Source organism: Equus caballus, chromosome 19 (assembly GCF_041296265.1).
Source record: "Equus caballus isolate H_3958 breed thoroughbred chromosome 19, TB-T2T, whole genome shotgun sequence".
Taxonomy (NCBI): domain Eukaryota; kingdom Metazoa; phylum Chordata; class Mammalia; order Perissodactyla; family Equidae; genus Equus; species Equus caballus.
Window position 1 is genome coordinate 46,780,766 of NC_091702.1, and position 14,683 is coordinate 46,795,448.

General features: G+C 48.2%; 1 protein-coding gene across 5 annotated transcripts in view; it reads left to right on the forward strand.

The window, feature by feature from the left end:
* Positions 1 to 14,683, forward strand: part of SEMA5B (semaphorin 5B) — a 116,515-nt gene that overhangs the window by 84,409 nt on the left and 17,423 nt on the right. For all 5 annotated transcript variants that reach the window (XM_070242725.1, XM_014732849.3, XM_005601925.4 and 2 more), the window contains exons 4-7: positions 1,766 to 1,811; positions 13,229 to 13,291; positions 13,646 to 13,744; positions 14,269 to 14,482. In XM_070242725.1, coding sequence (XP_070098826.1) covers positions 1,766 to 1,811; positions 13,229 to 13,291; positions 13,646 to 13,744; positions 14,269 to 14,482 — 422 coding nt within the window. The remainder of the gene's footprint in view (positions 1 to 1,765; positions 1,812 to 13,228; positions 13,292 to 13,645; positions 13,745 to 14,268; positions 14,483 to 14,683) is intronic.

Sequence of the window (14,683 nt, forward strand, 5' to 3'; positions counted from 1 at the left end):
AGTTCCCCTGTCTCCGTGGCCCTGTGAAACAAGACAGGCACTGGTTTCTCCATTTCACAGATGCAGACACTGAGGCTCTCAGAAGGCCCCAGCAGGTGGCTGAGCTGTAATTCTCCTGGTCTCTAGCAGAGTCTACTCTGTGAACCTGCAGTCATTTTCGTGTGGCGCCCTGACTTGGTGGTTCTGCCACCCTCCAAGCCCAGGCATAGTGGCCTCGTGGCTCCAGAGTCCAGGCAAAGCAATGTCAGCATTGCCTGACACTGTGAGTGGCCGATATTCATAGTAGTATCATCATCATCATCATTATTATTATTTAAGTTTGTTTTTTTTAATTGACTTTATTTTTAGAGCAGTTTTAGGTTCACAGCAAACTTGATGGGAAGGTACAGAGATTTCTCATATAGCCTTTGCCCCCACACATGCACAGCCTCCCCACCATCAACATCCCCCGCCTGGGTGGTACATTTGTGACAACTGATGAACCTGCATTGACACATCATTATCACCCAGTCTGTAGTTTCCAATAGGCTTCACTCTTGTTGGTGTACATTCTATGGGTTTGGGTAAACGTATAATGACATGCATCCACCATTACATTATCATACAGAATAATTTCAGTGCCTTGAAATTCCTCTGCGCTCGGCCTATTCACCCCTCCCTCTCCTGCCCCAACCCCGGGCAACCACTGATTCTTTTACTCTGTCCATAGTTTTGCCTTTTCCAGAATGTCACATAATTTGACATATATATATATATAGTCTTTTCAGATTGGCTTCTTTCACTTAGTAATATGTGTTTAAGTTTCTTCCATGTCTTTTCATGGCTTGATAGCTCATTCCTCTTTATTTTATTCCTTTTTATTCCTATCCAATATTCCATTGTCTGGATGTGCCACAGTTTATTTATCCACTCACCTACCGAAGGACATCTTGGTTGCTTCCAAGTTTTGGCAATTACGAATAAAGCTGCTATAAACATCTGTGCACAGGTTTTTGTGTGGACATAAGTGTCCTTATTTATGGTTTTTGAGCATCAGGCCAAGAGGATGAAAATGATGTTTGAGGAAGATGAGTCTGGCAGCCCTGTGCTGGCTGGGCAGCAGGAGAGAGGAATCGTGAGGTGGCAGAGGGGCACTTTGGACAAGAGGAGAGAGGGTGGTTCAGGAAGGTGGCTGTGGAAAGGTCAGATCCAGGGTCGCTGATTACCGGAGGGACTGCAGGAGATGAGGAAGCAGACGGGACTCCAGGGGCCGTGGGCGTGGAACCTGGAGGGACGGCTGGCCTGTTTGAGGAGGAAAGTGGCTCAAGCTGGTAGGTGAGGGGCAGAGGAAGATGGCCCGTCTGGGTTCCTGCGAGAGCTCCATGAGGCTTTAAGTTGAACAGAAATGGGCTCCATGGCTGGGAAAGGTGCTGAGGGTTCCTCCCCGGGCCTGCCAGGAGGGCCAGGGAGCAGAGACTCCTGGGCTCCCGGAGTTGACAAGTCTGGCTTTTAATCTCAACTCCTTCACTTACTGTCTCTGTGACTTGGGCCATTTACCCAACCTGTTTCCTCACCTGTAAAATGGAGTTTTCTTTCTCCACGCCTGGGTTGCTGTTAGGATTAATGAGCTAGTGGAGGTAAAGCGCCCCCTGGGGGCCGGCCCCTGTAGGCCCTCTGCCGTCGGCACCGAGTCGTGGCACCCGTGAGACAGCTGCCAGGAAGCTGCTTCCTGGGGACCCCCTGGCAGAACCAGCTTGACTTACCATTTCCGTTTCTGTTTTCACAGGAACTACCTCTTCCGACTCAGCCTTGCCAATGTCTCCCTCCTCCAGGTACATTTGTTTCCCTTCCCTTCCCTGTAATTTCCCTGGTATCTGGGAGCCAGGGCTGGCAGCACAAAGGGCAAGATTCGAATTGAGCCCCTAGGGTTGAAACGGGAGCCCCAGGCTCTTTCACTGGCCGTGGACCGACACCAGCTGTCGAGGTAACTGCTGGGAAGATAGTCGGAAGTGAGGGGGGTGGCCACGTAAACATGGAGGCACACTTGGGGCTCCTGCATTGTGCAGAGGAGCTGCTGAGGAAGGAGAAAAAGAGCACCAGAGCCGGGGTGACCGACTGTCCCCATTTGCCTGGGACCGAGGAGTCCAAGGATGCAGGCCTTTCAATGCTAAAACTGGGACAGTACTGGGCGAACTGGCACAGCTGGTCATTCTAAGTCCACAGGAGGGTCTCTGAGTTTGGGCCTCAAGGGAAAGGGTGTCCCTGGTTCCTTTCTCAGCTGGGCGACATGATCCCATCTGCCTCAGCGTCTTCTCTGAGCTGATTGATTTATTATCTGCTTCCAAGGAGGACTTCCCAAGCATAATTCCCTAAATGCTCTAGGAGGCATTTTCATGGGACTCCTTGATCCAGAACATTAATCCCAGATTGAGAAACAGATGCCAAACCATCTCTGCAGAGGCCGAACATTCTAGAGAAAGGAAGGCCATGTCTTCTTCACTGAGGGGAGAGCCTCAGTTCTCATGTCTAGGAGGCTTGCTGGCCTCCCAGTGATCAAGCATTCAATGAGCACTGACTGTGTACCAGAACTGAGCTGGGAGTGGAGGGGCTGTGAGACAAGCAGAGTCTCCGACCTCCAGGGCTTACAGTCCTGCATAGCCAGGAAGAGATGACGAGTGATCATATGGCCTAATTACAGAACGTTCGAGGAGTTAGTCTAGTGTTGGGCTGTTTGGTGCAGGGTTTCACTATAAAGGGCAGTTGGGGAAGGGGAGACATCCTTGGTGAGCTGGTGTGACATCCTGGTCTGGTTTCTTCTAGCTGCCCCTGGGTCTACACCCCCAGGGGCCATTGCAGCTGGTTGCAGAGAGGAGGTATAGGGAGCAGAAAAGGCATGACCGTTGGACAGGAGGGGCTGGGAGGAACTAGGTCAAATTGAAAGGAAATGCCATTCATCCATTTATCACTCCATCTATCCTCTGTCCATACTCCTACCAGCCAACCTGCCCATCCATCCATCTACCCTCCCACCCAAGAAACATTTATTGAATATCTGCTAAAGGCCTAGGCATGGTACTAGGCATTTGAGATCCAAAGGTGAATCAGGCTGTCCCTTGCCTCAAGGAGCAAGCATATAAGAGGTCACAAATGATTCCCTTTCCTGGATGGGAACCGTGTGGCATGTTCCTGGGGCCTGGGCTGGAGCAAGGCAGAGGAAGTCCCCAGAGGCAGCATCCTGTGGCCTGCCAGTTCAGTCATAAGCAGCCCATCCAGAGCCTAGTTTCCAAGTGGCATCCACAGAAAATGAAGCCAAGATGCGAAACCCAGCAGGTCAGGGCCTGGGGGCAGCCAGTGCAGAGACAGATCAAAATGAGTGGGAGGAAGTGGATCCAGGGTCCTGCCCTGAGCTCAGGCAGTTGGCTTTTTGTTAGGTTCCCATGGTCTGAAAATGAAGGTTTTCTGGGAGCAGCAAAGTGTCCAAAGGAAGGAAAGAGAGACAGATGCACAAGAGTAATGGGAGGGCTGCGGGAAGCACACAGGGAGAGGTGCGTGCGCGTGCAGTGGCGGCCCAGAGACAGGAGGAACCCACTGGGCTCTGCAGGGTCTGCAACGGCTTCCCAGAGAGCTGCCCTTGGGTTGGAGCTTGAAGGATGGAGGTTTGCCAGGCAATTAAGGAGGAGACATAGAGGTGTGAAATAGTGTGGAGCACCGAGGGGCCCAGTGCGGCGGAATCACAGGGTCTGAGTAGGATAAGTGTAGGGAATGGGGCCTGGGAAGAGAGAGAGGGCACATCACAGAGGGTCTCCATTGCTGAGCAGAGGCATCCATATTTTATTTTGAAGGCAATGGGGACTCATTAAAGGGTTTCAAGCAGAGAAGCGTCATAAGCAGATGTGGTGTTTAGATCACCTGGCCCAGTGCAGAGAATGGATTAGTGGAGGAGCCAGGCAGGAGACAGCTACAATAGTCCAGGTGAGTGATGGCCAGAATGAATTAAGGCCATGGAGTAGGGATGGAGAGAAGAGAGGGAAGGAGATCTTCAGGCAGCAGAATCACACAGGGTCACAGCATCACACGGCTCCAGGGAGCACCAGGCACATTGTCTTCTGTATGAAGGTGATCCCTGGAGTTGGGGAAGTTGGCAGCCCTAGCGTGCTTAGCTAAGGCTTGGACCGCAGTGGTCCATCTAGGTTTCCGGCCCACACAGCTAGGTAGTATAACTCAGGATGGGAATGGAGCTAGCCTGACTCTAGGCAGTAGATCTCCTTTGCCCAGAATCACCAGGGGATCTCTAAAAAATGCTGATGCCAGGTCACATCCTCAGATTCTGACTTAATTGGTCTGGGGTACAGCCAGGCACTGGGATTTTAGAAGCTCCCAAGTGATTCTAATGCGCAGCCAAATGCTGCTCTAGGATGTCAAGAGGCCTTTTCTGTAGATGATGCCCAACTGGTTTGGCTTCCCCATGTGTCACTGAGAGCTGGCCTGCAGGTATGGGTCCCATCCCTTATTAGATGTTATGTCCCATCCCTTATCAGATGTTAGGTCCCACACCTTATCAGATGTTATGTCCCATCCATTATCAGATGTTAGGTCCCACACCTTATCTGATGTTAGATCCTACACTTTATCAGATGTTGGATCCCATCTCTTATCAGATGTTAGGTCCTACGCTTTATCAGATGTTAGGTCCCATCCCTTATCAGATGTTGGGTCTCCTACCTTATTAGATGTTAGAACTCTCTGGCTTTATGATGAGTCAGCATCTGGTTCATCCAGCTCGGTGTTGACCTGGTCTCAGTCAACTTATGCGAGCCCCTTAACTTGCCCTTGGGACAGGGTCTCAGCTTCAGGGGCTTCTCTGGAGGGCCCTGCAAACCAGCCACAGTTGCACCAGAAACTGGTTTCAGTGCCTTCCCAGAGTGTCTCTTTGGGGCCTGACCTCGGGAATTCAGACTTGATTCAGTGACAGAACTAAGAGAAATAAATACATTTCCTGTTCATGTCCCCACCATTGTGGGTACCATCTGGCTACAGAGAGGGGAGAACGAGAGAGAAGTTGGAGTGGGCCATCCAGCACCCCCTCGACTAGGCTGGCAGCAGACCTTGGCCTCTGGTCACCTGGTCTGTTGTCTGACCCAGTGAGAAAGCCCTGACTTTCGGCTGTAAAAACCCGGCTTCAGCACGCGCCCCGCCACTGCGCTATTGGGGCTTTGGGTCTCCCCTCACAACCTTTCAGTCTTCAGCATCTGTTATCACAAGTGTCTCACGGCAACCAAGTACTAAAAATGAGCTGCACCACTTTGCAACAAGAGGAGGCAGGGGCAAGGCTCCCCAGCCCAGCTTCCATTAGCTCCGTACTGCCCGGGGTACCAGGGTTGTAACTCTCCATTCCAGGCAACTGATCCTCCGATGTGGCCCCAGGGTATGATTTAACCAAACTTAAAATGCAGTGCTTTATTGATAGTTTAAATAATTAACATCATCCCTTAAAGAAAAGTCTAAAAGCAAACAGTTTATGCAAACCAGTGTCCATTAAAAGGACTTCTAAGTACCTAACCTCTGTTAAACAATTTATGTGAACTACTATTCCTTAAGGAAAATCAAAATACCCAGCCTCTCTCCCAGTTCTCCAGGCACTGAAGGGAGGGGAGATGCAGGTAGCAGCAGAGTGTGTGTGTGTGCGTGTGTATGCACTTGCACATGCCTGGGGAGAAGGAGGGGAAATCAAGTGAGCTCATCTGTCATGGGAATTTATTAGTGAAACTTAATAAACTGGTTTGGGAAAGAAAAGGTGGCAAGTGGCCAGCCGTGTCCAGGGCTGCTGTGTGATGCACTGACTTGGATTCAGCAGTGAGGACCTCACGAGCAACCCTTGCCAGAGCAGTTCCAGGGTATGATGTGGCAGGAGGCCTAATTGCAATGGATTTATGATCTTGGGCTGCCAGATGTCCTGCAAGTGCAGAAATGGGGACCGTTCTGCACACACGCATCAGGACGCATATGGTGCTTTGTTTGGGCCGGGACAGACGGTGAGGCTGATTCCTGAGCTCTCTTCTCACTATCTCCACCTTCTCTAAGCTAGAGTCTGGCAACTCTAGGGTTGTTTGAAATCTAAACTCTGCTGAGTGGTAGACTTAAAGCTCAGAAGATGTTTTAATGTTCAGCCGTCGTCTCTGGTGTCCAGGGGAGTTGCTGAGTCTACAGGAGATTATCCAGTTCCTGGCTGCTCTCTCCCACAGCAGACAACCATGCAGTCACTCTGTTGCTAGAGATCGCCATCCTGGAATTTCTGGGACAGTCCCAGTTTAAAGCATTATGTGTGGCAGATTGATCATATATGTCTATCTCTACTCCTTCACAAAAGCCCTCTAAAAGGACAGTGAGTACATTTTAAAAGGTACAGATCCACAATGACAGAGAGAACAAAAGAGATGTCAGTGGAGAGGAGATTAAAGGCATTCTGGGGAGATAGAAAGTGAATGGAGCAATCATAACTGACTTACAGAGCAGAACAGTTTATAGAGGGAGATGAGGCAGAGAAGCGAGCCAGCTCCCCAGAAGGGCTCAGAAATTCTGGTGTCAGGCATTGTGGAATGTAAGGATGAGGTTCAAGCCTAAAGGGGGGGAATGGTTGACATTCTCTAAATTGTGGGGTTGGAAGCCAGGTCTCCTATTCCATCTCACACAGCACTCTCTCCCTCCATCTTACCCCTCCCCCAACAAAGGAGACTAAGACCCTTTCTCCAGAGACCCAGCTGGTGAGGCTCCAAATTTGGGGGCTCCAGGAAAGGTAAAGGGCACTAATGGGATGTGGGGCTAGAACAAAGAGGTCAAATGAAAGTCTGCTTTCTGGATGCCCCCTGCCCTACTCCCAGGCAGGAGACTGGAGGAGTTCTTGCTGGAGAAACTCAATGGCTCCAGAGACCAAACTTCTAGAATATGACATAGAGGGGTCTCCCAATGATAAAGGTACCCCCCCGGCACGCTAAAAGAAGTCCACCAGTCTATAAAAACCCTGCCCATGGAGTTCCCAATTATCTGTTTAGTCCTTTACTCTTAAAGCAAGCAAACAAACAAAACCACTTTTTTATCACATAAAATTTCATACACACACAATAGTAGAGAATATAGTACAATGAACCCAGTGTTCTCAACAGCAACTTAAAAGCTTAACAATTACCAGCTCATGGTCAATCATATTTTATCTCTATCCTCCACTTCCCTGCCTTTGATCATTTTGAAGCAAATCTCAGACATATCTTGCCATCATAAATATCTCAGTGTACGTTTCTAAATAATAAAGATTATTTTTATATAAAAAAACAACCCAAAATGAACAATTTCGTATCACTAAATATCCAATCAATGTTTAAGTTTCCCCAATTGTCCTATAAAATTTTTAAATAGTTTTGGTTGTTTGAGTCAGGATCCAAATAAGGACCATACTTTACAATTTGTTGATAAGTCTCTTAAGCTTTTGTTAAACAATGTTTTCTTTCTTTCTCTCTGTGCAATTTATTTATTGAAGAAACCTGGTGGTTTGTCCTATAGAGTTTCCCACAGTCTGGATTTTGCTGATTGCAATCTAGATGGTATAACTTAATGCTCTTCTATTCCCTGTATCATCTGTAAATTGATTGTGATATCTAAAGACTTTATTCAATTTAGATTCTGAGAAGATTATTTCATGGGTATTCTTGTGTACTCTCTTTAGGGGATACATGCTGTCTGATTTTCTCTACTTTCTTTGATGTTAGCAGCCGCTGATGATCGTTTCCTAGATCTATTAATTCTTAGGTGTTAAAATATATTAGCTAGACTACTACAAAAAGAAACTTCTCTTCTATTCTCTGGTTACCCAGTGATGCAGTCATATAGGAAAGGCAGGATAAATGTTGGCTACTCTGTCTTTATATATTCACCAGTTTTCAAATAATAAGCTGGTTTGCGAGTATCCGTCAATGATGATCAATTAATTTTATTCTTTTATTATTATTATCATTACAGACTCATGGCCTTAAACATTGTTGATGAGTTTCAGTCCATTGTAGTTATCTTTCATGACTATCCCGTCTTTCGCCAGTAGGAGGCCTCTTCAGGTTGGCTCCTGGGTCCTCTGACATGGCCCTTGTCTTTGATTGCATCCTTGCTATTTGGTGTGAGGAGATGTTCCAGACTCACTTTGTACATTTGCTGCCCAGACCTGGAATCAGCCATTTCTCCAAGCTTCCTTGGTTCTGGTCAGCAGAAAATGGTTAGTGATTTTTTAGAAAACATGAACAAATGGCCCAAAATCACCAGACATTTGAGGAAACCCTCTAAAGTGAAAGAGAAAGACCAAAACAAACAAGCAAACAGAATTAAAGAAGCTGTAAGAAACAGGGACAATGCAAGAAAAACAAGAACACATTTAAAAAAATTATTTAGAAAAAACTGATTAGTATCTTCTGACATGTAAAAATATTTTTATTTATAAAACAATAGGAGCTGGCCCAGTGGCACAGTGGTTAAGTTTGCACATTCCACTTCAGCAGCCCAGGGTTCACTGGTTCAGATCCCGGGTGCGGACATGGCACCGCTTGGCACACCATGCTGTGGTAGGCATCCCACATATAAAATAGAGGAAGATGGGCACGGATCTTAGCTCAGGGCCAGTCTTCCTCAGCAAAAAGAGGAGGATTGGCAGCAGTTAGCTCAGGGCTAATCTTCCTCAAAAAAAAATTAAAAATACAAAATTCAGGGGCCACCCCCATGGCTGAGTAGTTAAGTTCACACACTCTGCTTCAGTGGCCCAGGGTTTCACCAGTTCAGATCCTGGGTGCCGACATGGCACCACTCATCAAGCCATGGTGAGGTGGTGTCCCACATGCCACAACTAGAAGGACCCACAACTAGAATATTCAACTCTGTACTGGGGGGTTAGGAGGAGAAGAAGAAGAAAGAAAAAAAAAGATTGGCAATAGATGTTAGCTCAGGGTCACTCTTTACCAAAATAAAAACAAGAAAACAAAAATATAAAAATCAGAAATGTGATTGGGGAAATAAAAGTTGAATTGAAGAAATAAATTGAAGAAAAATCTCCCAGAAATTAGAACAAAACCAAAAAACAAGAAATGAAAAATAGGGAGAAGTATCAGAAAACCAGAGGATCAATATACAAGGGCCAACAGTGGGTTGGATCAAGAATAAGAGTTACAAAAAGGAGAACAGAGGAAAAGGTGAGGAAGAAATTAAAGACAAAAATAACATAAGAAAGGTTGCCAAAACAGAGGGTGCATCTTCTCTGAAAGGGTTGACTGGGTTCCCAACAGACCTACACTAAGACACATCAGTGTGAAATTCAGGATTCTGCTATTAAAGAGAAGATCCTAAAGCTTCTAGAGTCTAAAGAAGAAAAGAAAATGGCCCCTACAAAGGATGGGGAATAAGAATGACATCAGACTGCTCAACAGCAACAATGGAACCTAGAAGACAGTGGAGGCATAAATGCCTTTAAAATTCTGAGTGAAAATTATGATCAACCTAGAATTCTCTATCAAAACTATCAATCAAGTATGAAGATAGAGTGGATCAGACATCCAAGAATTTTTAAACATTGATCTACCGTGTTCCATTTCTTAGGAAGTTACTGGAGATGTGTTCCACCAAAATAAACAAGTAAATCAAGAAAGAGGGAAACATGAAATTTAGTGAACGGGAGAAGAGAGGAGGTAAGTTCCAGGTTAATATGCAAGCAGGAGGCCTCAAGAGCAACAGTCCGTACTGGGGCAGAGGGAAGAGGATGGGAACTAACATTATCTGGACCATTTGTGTGGATAGTTAGCAAGTGATGCTACGAGGGATTTGTAACACTTGTTGGGCATTTGGGGAAAGTTAGTGATAGGTACATTGTAAAACAAGCAAACGTAGAAAATCAAGACAATTATTCAGTCCAGGAAAAACATAAAGTTGGTCAAGAAAGGAAACCTCATCAGACGAGGCATATTTCATTGATTCTCAGATATACGTTTTTACATTTAACAAGCCTGAAATCAGGCCGTGTCTTTCTGTGGAAGGATCTTACAGTCACTGTCAGCCAGGCTGCATTCCTGATGGAGTTGTCATTGCCTGTGCGGGCGTGAGGTGGGTCATTATTCCCGGTGATCTGACCCGACAACAGCAATCCATTAACATTTCAGTCCACAAACCATTTTAGGATTGAATGAGGAGGGAATATGAGTCCTACTTTGTCAGAAAACCTTCTGTGGACACCTTCTGGCAAGATCAAGAAAGTGCCAGCATCCATACTTGCAGAATGGGGTCAGTAGCTTGGAAGAAAATTCTGGAGACCAGAGTGGAATACTCTGTAAGAACTGCTGCATCACTGACACCCTGAGTGGCTCAAAAAATGATACTCTAAAACAAGCAAGCAAACAAACAAAACCACAAAAAATGAGCACTGACAACTCTGAATAGGAAAGTGATTCAGAAGAGATGAACTCTGAATTCAAAGAAGGTTTAAGAATACTTAATTAATTTTGCTTACATTTTTCTTTTCTGTATGCGCAAGATTGATATATAATAAAAAATGTGTGTCTAGATAAGAGCACTTTCAATAAGTTTACATTAAAAATTTAAGTAATAAAAGAGTTTGGCAGCCTATTTTCTTTCTTAGTGGTTCATATTACAATCAATGCTGTCTTACACTCAGTGAAATCTGGGGTACTATGAACAATTTTTACATATTGATAATAATGTAAATACCAATGTTGACTTTAATTTAAAATATTAAACAATTATATTAAAATAATAAACAGTATGACATAAATATAACAGGAGGATGAGGAGGAGGAGAGTGTGCCTGCTTTGGGGTGGGAGAGAATGGGGATGGGTAAGTGGGAAAAACCTTCACCTCCATAACAGAAAGTCAGAAAATGAGCTCTGAGATTGATATATATTTTTGAAAAATTGGATTCAACATATATAGGGAAACAGCTAAAAGAGCTGAAAGTGGTTGTCCTTGGGAAATGGGGTTGTGGTGCGAGAGGAGTGGGTTGCTGGCTTTTTTTCATACTATTTAACTTTTTCGACTCTGTACACCATTACTTTGAAAAAATCATTTTTAAGGTAAAATAAAAATAAGTAAAATGACTCAAACAAGTCCGCTCTGTGCTGCCATCATTATAAATACACGTATTCTTTTCAGGCCCTGTGTTCTAACTTTTGCTTTGAGAAATCCATGTGCTGTGAGAGGCTGCGGGATGTGACAGAGAGCGCTTAGCTCTGGTGTCAGTTGTCTGGGTTTGCATCTTGGATGTGTTGCCTACTAGCTTTGTGACCTTGGGCAAATTGTTCAACCTCGCTGAGCTTCATTTTTCTCACCTGTAAAATGAGCAAGAGGCTACGTGTTTCACTGGCTGTGGAGAAGATCAAAGAGAGGGGTGTGTCAAGTCCCTGACAGTGCCTGTCCCAAGTTCAGCTCAGTGTAACTTTATCTAACTCCTTTTAACTGTACACACCTGGCCCCCCACCCAAGGGAATACCCACCCCCTTAGGAACAAAGCTGATCCCTTCAAAGTGCCCTGTGCTCAGGGACCCCAAGGCCCCAGCAAGGCCCTTTTGCCTACACAGTCCCCTGCAGCTACCCACGGTTCGGAGCCTTAGGCCTGGACATCTGCAGTGTTTGTGGGTCATTGCTCTTTTCTGCCCCCAGAGGCCCTGAGGTTGCTCGTTTATGTCTCTCTTTCCTCTCACATCAGGCTCAGCCTGGGAGCCAATGGGGCCCTGAGTATGACAATGGCTCCATTCATTGGATGAACCCCATGGCTCTGTGGCCAGAGGCCAGAGGCCATTTGCCTTTCTCTAAGGTCTGGGAGCAGAGGCTTGAGCTCCAGGCCTGGCATGGCAGGATGAACCCAGCCTGCTCGTAGGTCTGATGGAGGCAAACTCTGATGGACCAAACTCATCACCCAGCTCCTGCATCCGGGGTCTGCAGAAGTCAGCCTCACTGTGGCCCTCAAAGCAGCTGTCCTGGGGCTGTGGGTGGGCTGCAGGCTGGAAAGCAGAGAGCAGCCCTCCTGCTCCCTCTCCTGTGCCCCCCTTCCCCTCCCACATCCCAGCCCCTGGAGCTCTGCAGGCAGTGACTTCATGGCTAGAAGGAGCTTTGTTAGAAATTAAAGGCAGGTGGTTTGGCTTTTCCCCCATTTGGCTGGGAGAGCTGCTTGCTCAGGGCTCCCCCTCTCAGGACAGTAGGCAGTTCATGTTTATACATGTGACCCAGAAAGATGAAATGAGCCACACGGCAGGGCTGTTGACGTTGCCTGCATGTGGAGGGTATCACTCCTCCCTCCAGCTGCTCTTCAGAGGCTGGGAGGGATGTCAGAGAGTAGAGACAGAATAGATGGAGGGAAGGGGGGATGCTGGGTGGGGACAGCTCTCTCCTAATGCCATGGGCTCTTAGAAACACGGTAGTGTCCTCTAGGTCCTGGAGTGAAAGCTGCGTCCCCCAGCACTTGACCCCACGATAGAGCATGAGTGATGCTACAAGGGAAACAAGGCGGGAAGCACACAGCACAGAGCTGGGAGGAGGGGGAGCAGTCAAGATCAGGGAAGTCTCGGGCCCTTGAGACAGTGGGTAAAGAGGACAGACACAGACCTTGGAATCAGGAGTGTGGGTTCCCTTCACTGCTCTACCATGTACCGGCAGCAAGTCACAAAGAACCTGAGCTGCTTCATCTGTTAAGAAAAATGAAACCACTTTGCAGGGCTGTAATGTGAAAATTCAACAGCTCTCCTGTCTCTGAGGTTTGCAAAATCTAGCCTTTCCTCCCTCCCTGCCCCCTACTCATTGGAGGGACATCTGGCACATAATGGAGGCACATTTCCTGTCTTCCACTTAGGGTCTGGGGGGTCCCGAAGGCCCTTCTTCGCCACTTCCAGCTCCCTGGCTAACCCGGGGACGGGAGGATTGGAGAGGTCCTAGGCCAGAGCTGCATGGGGATGACGCGGCCCGAGGGAGTTGTTACTCCAGGCCTCCCCTGGCCCACGCAGGCAAGGAGGGTGTTGGACTGAGGAATGTCCACTCCTTAAAGGTCCCTGGGTCAGGAGAGCTGACTGCCCTCTGCATCCACATGGACGTAGTGAGAGGAACCCTTACCTGCAGGCTGTCATTGACCCTTGCCTAGCTTCCTGTCCACTCCAGACTCGGCTGCTGCCTGCCCTGGTGGTGAGAGGCACAGCTCATGATGTCTGTGTGCTCCTCCCACAGGCCACAGAGTGGGCCTCCAACGAGGACACGCGCCGCTCCTGCCAAAGCAAAGGGAAGACTGAGGTACGTGCCTTGGTGGTCCAGGGGCCTGGCTTGGACCGGCAAGAGGCTTGTGCTTGTGCGGATGGAGGGGCCCCCTGTGGGCACAAGGGCACCTGTGTGAGAGGCCCAGCCTGGAGGAGCTGGGGGCTCCTGGTGCAGGTGACGATGCAGCTCTGAGCATTTGAAGGGCAGTGATGCAGTGAGAGGGCCTGGGAGGGAGGTGCTGGGGAGGAGATGTCCACAGATGCACCCTGGAGTTCAGAGCAAGGTGGGTTTGGGGCAGAGGGGGGTGTTCGTATGTTTGTGGTGTGAGAGAGACACCCAGTGCCATGCTTGGACAGCGTGGCCCTCTTTTACTGCCCCTTCTTTCTTCAGGAGGAGTGTCAGAACTATGTGCGAGTCCTCATTGTCGCTGGCCGGAAAGTGTTCATGTGCGGGACCAATGCCTTCTCCCCGGTGTGCTCCAGTAGACAGGTGGGGCCCTCGGGGTGGGGCAGGCAGAAGGGGCCACCAAGAGGTTCTCTTGCCCAGGCACATGACCTGGGAATGGGGTTCCCAAACTTAGCAAAAAAAAAAAAAAAAACCCACCCAAAAACAAAAACAAAAAAAGATATCCAGTTAGATTTAATTTCAGATGAATAGCAAATGATATTGTAGCATAAGTATGTCCCACCCGAGATTTGAGACATACTTCTACTAAAAAATTATTCATTATTCATCAACATTCACATTTAACTGGGACTGCTGTATTTTATCAGTGAATCTTACCTTGAAGGGTCCTGATCAGGGGGCAGGGGCCAGAGGCAGACGGGGCTCCTGACACAGCCTCCCCCCTCCCTGAGGGCTGCTCCACTATGGGGTGGGCAGTGAAGAGGAGGCTGGAGAGGGGGAGGCCCAGAGAGACCAGGGGCCCAGGAGGAGACAAAACTCTGGGGTGGAAAAAACAGGCAGCCCCTGGGCCTCAGGGAAAGGTGCCCCCATCTCCCCGTCATCCCCAGGTGGGGAACCTCAGCCGGACTATGGAGAAGATCAATGGCGTGGCCCGCTGCCCCTACGACCCGCGCCACAACTCCACAGCTGTCATCTCCTCCCAGGGAGAGCTCTACGCGGCCACGGTCATCGACTTCTCGGGTCGGGACCCCGCCATCTATCGCAGCCTGGGCAGTGGGCCGCCGCTCCGCACTGCCCAGTATAACTCCAAGTGGCTCAATGGTAAGGAAGCCCAGCCCCAGGGGTGGGGGCTCCCCTGGTTCTGCCCCAGCCAGCACCCCCTGGTCCCCATTTGTCCTTCTTCCTGCCCAACCTCTGAAAGGGCTCCACTTGCTTCATCAAGAGGCCCTGAGTGGGGCAGATGTTTGCCCAAAGACCACAGCAGGTCGGAGACGGCCTCCAGATGAAATCATAGATGTCCTG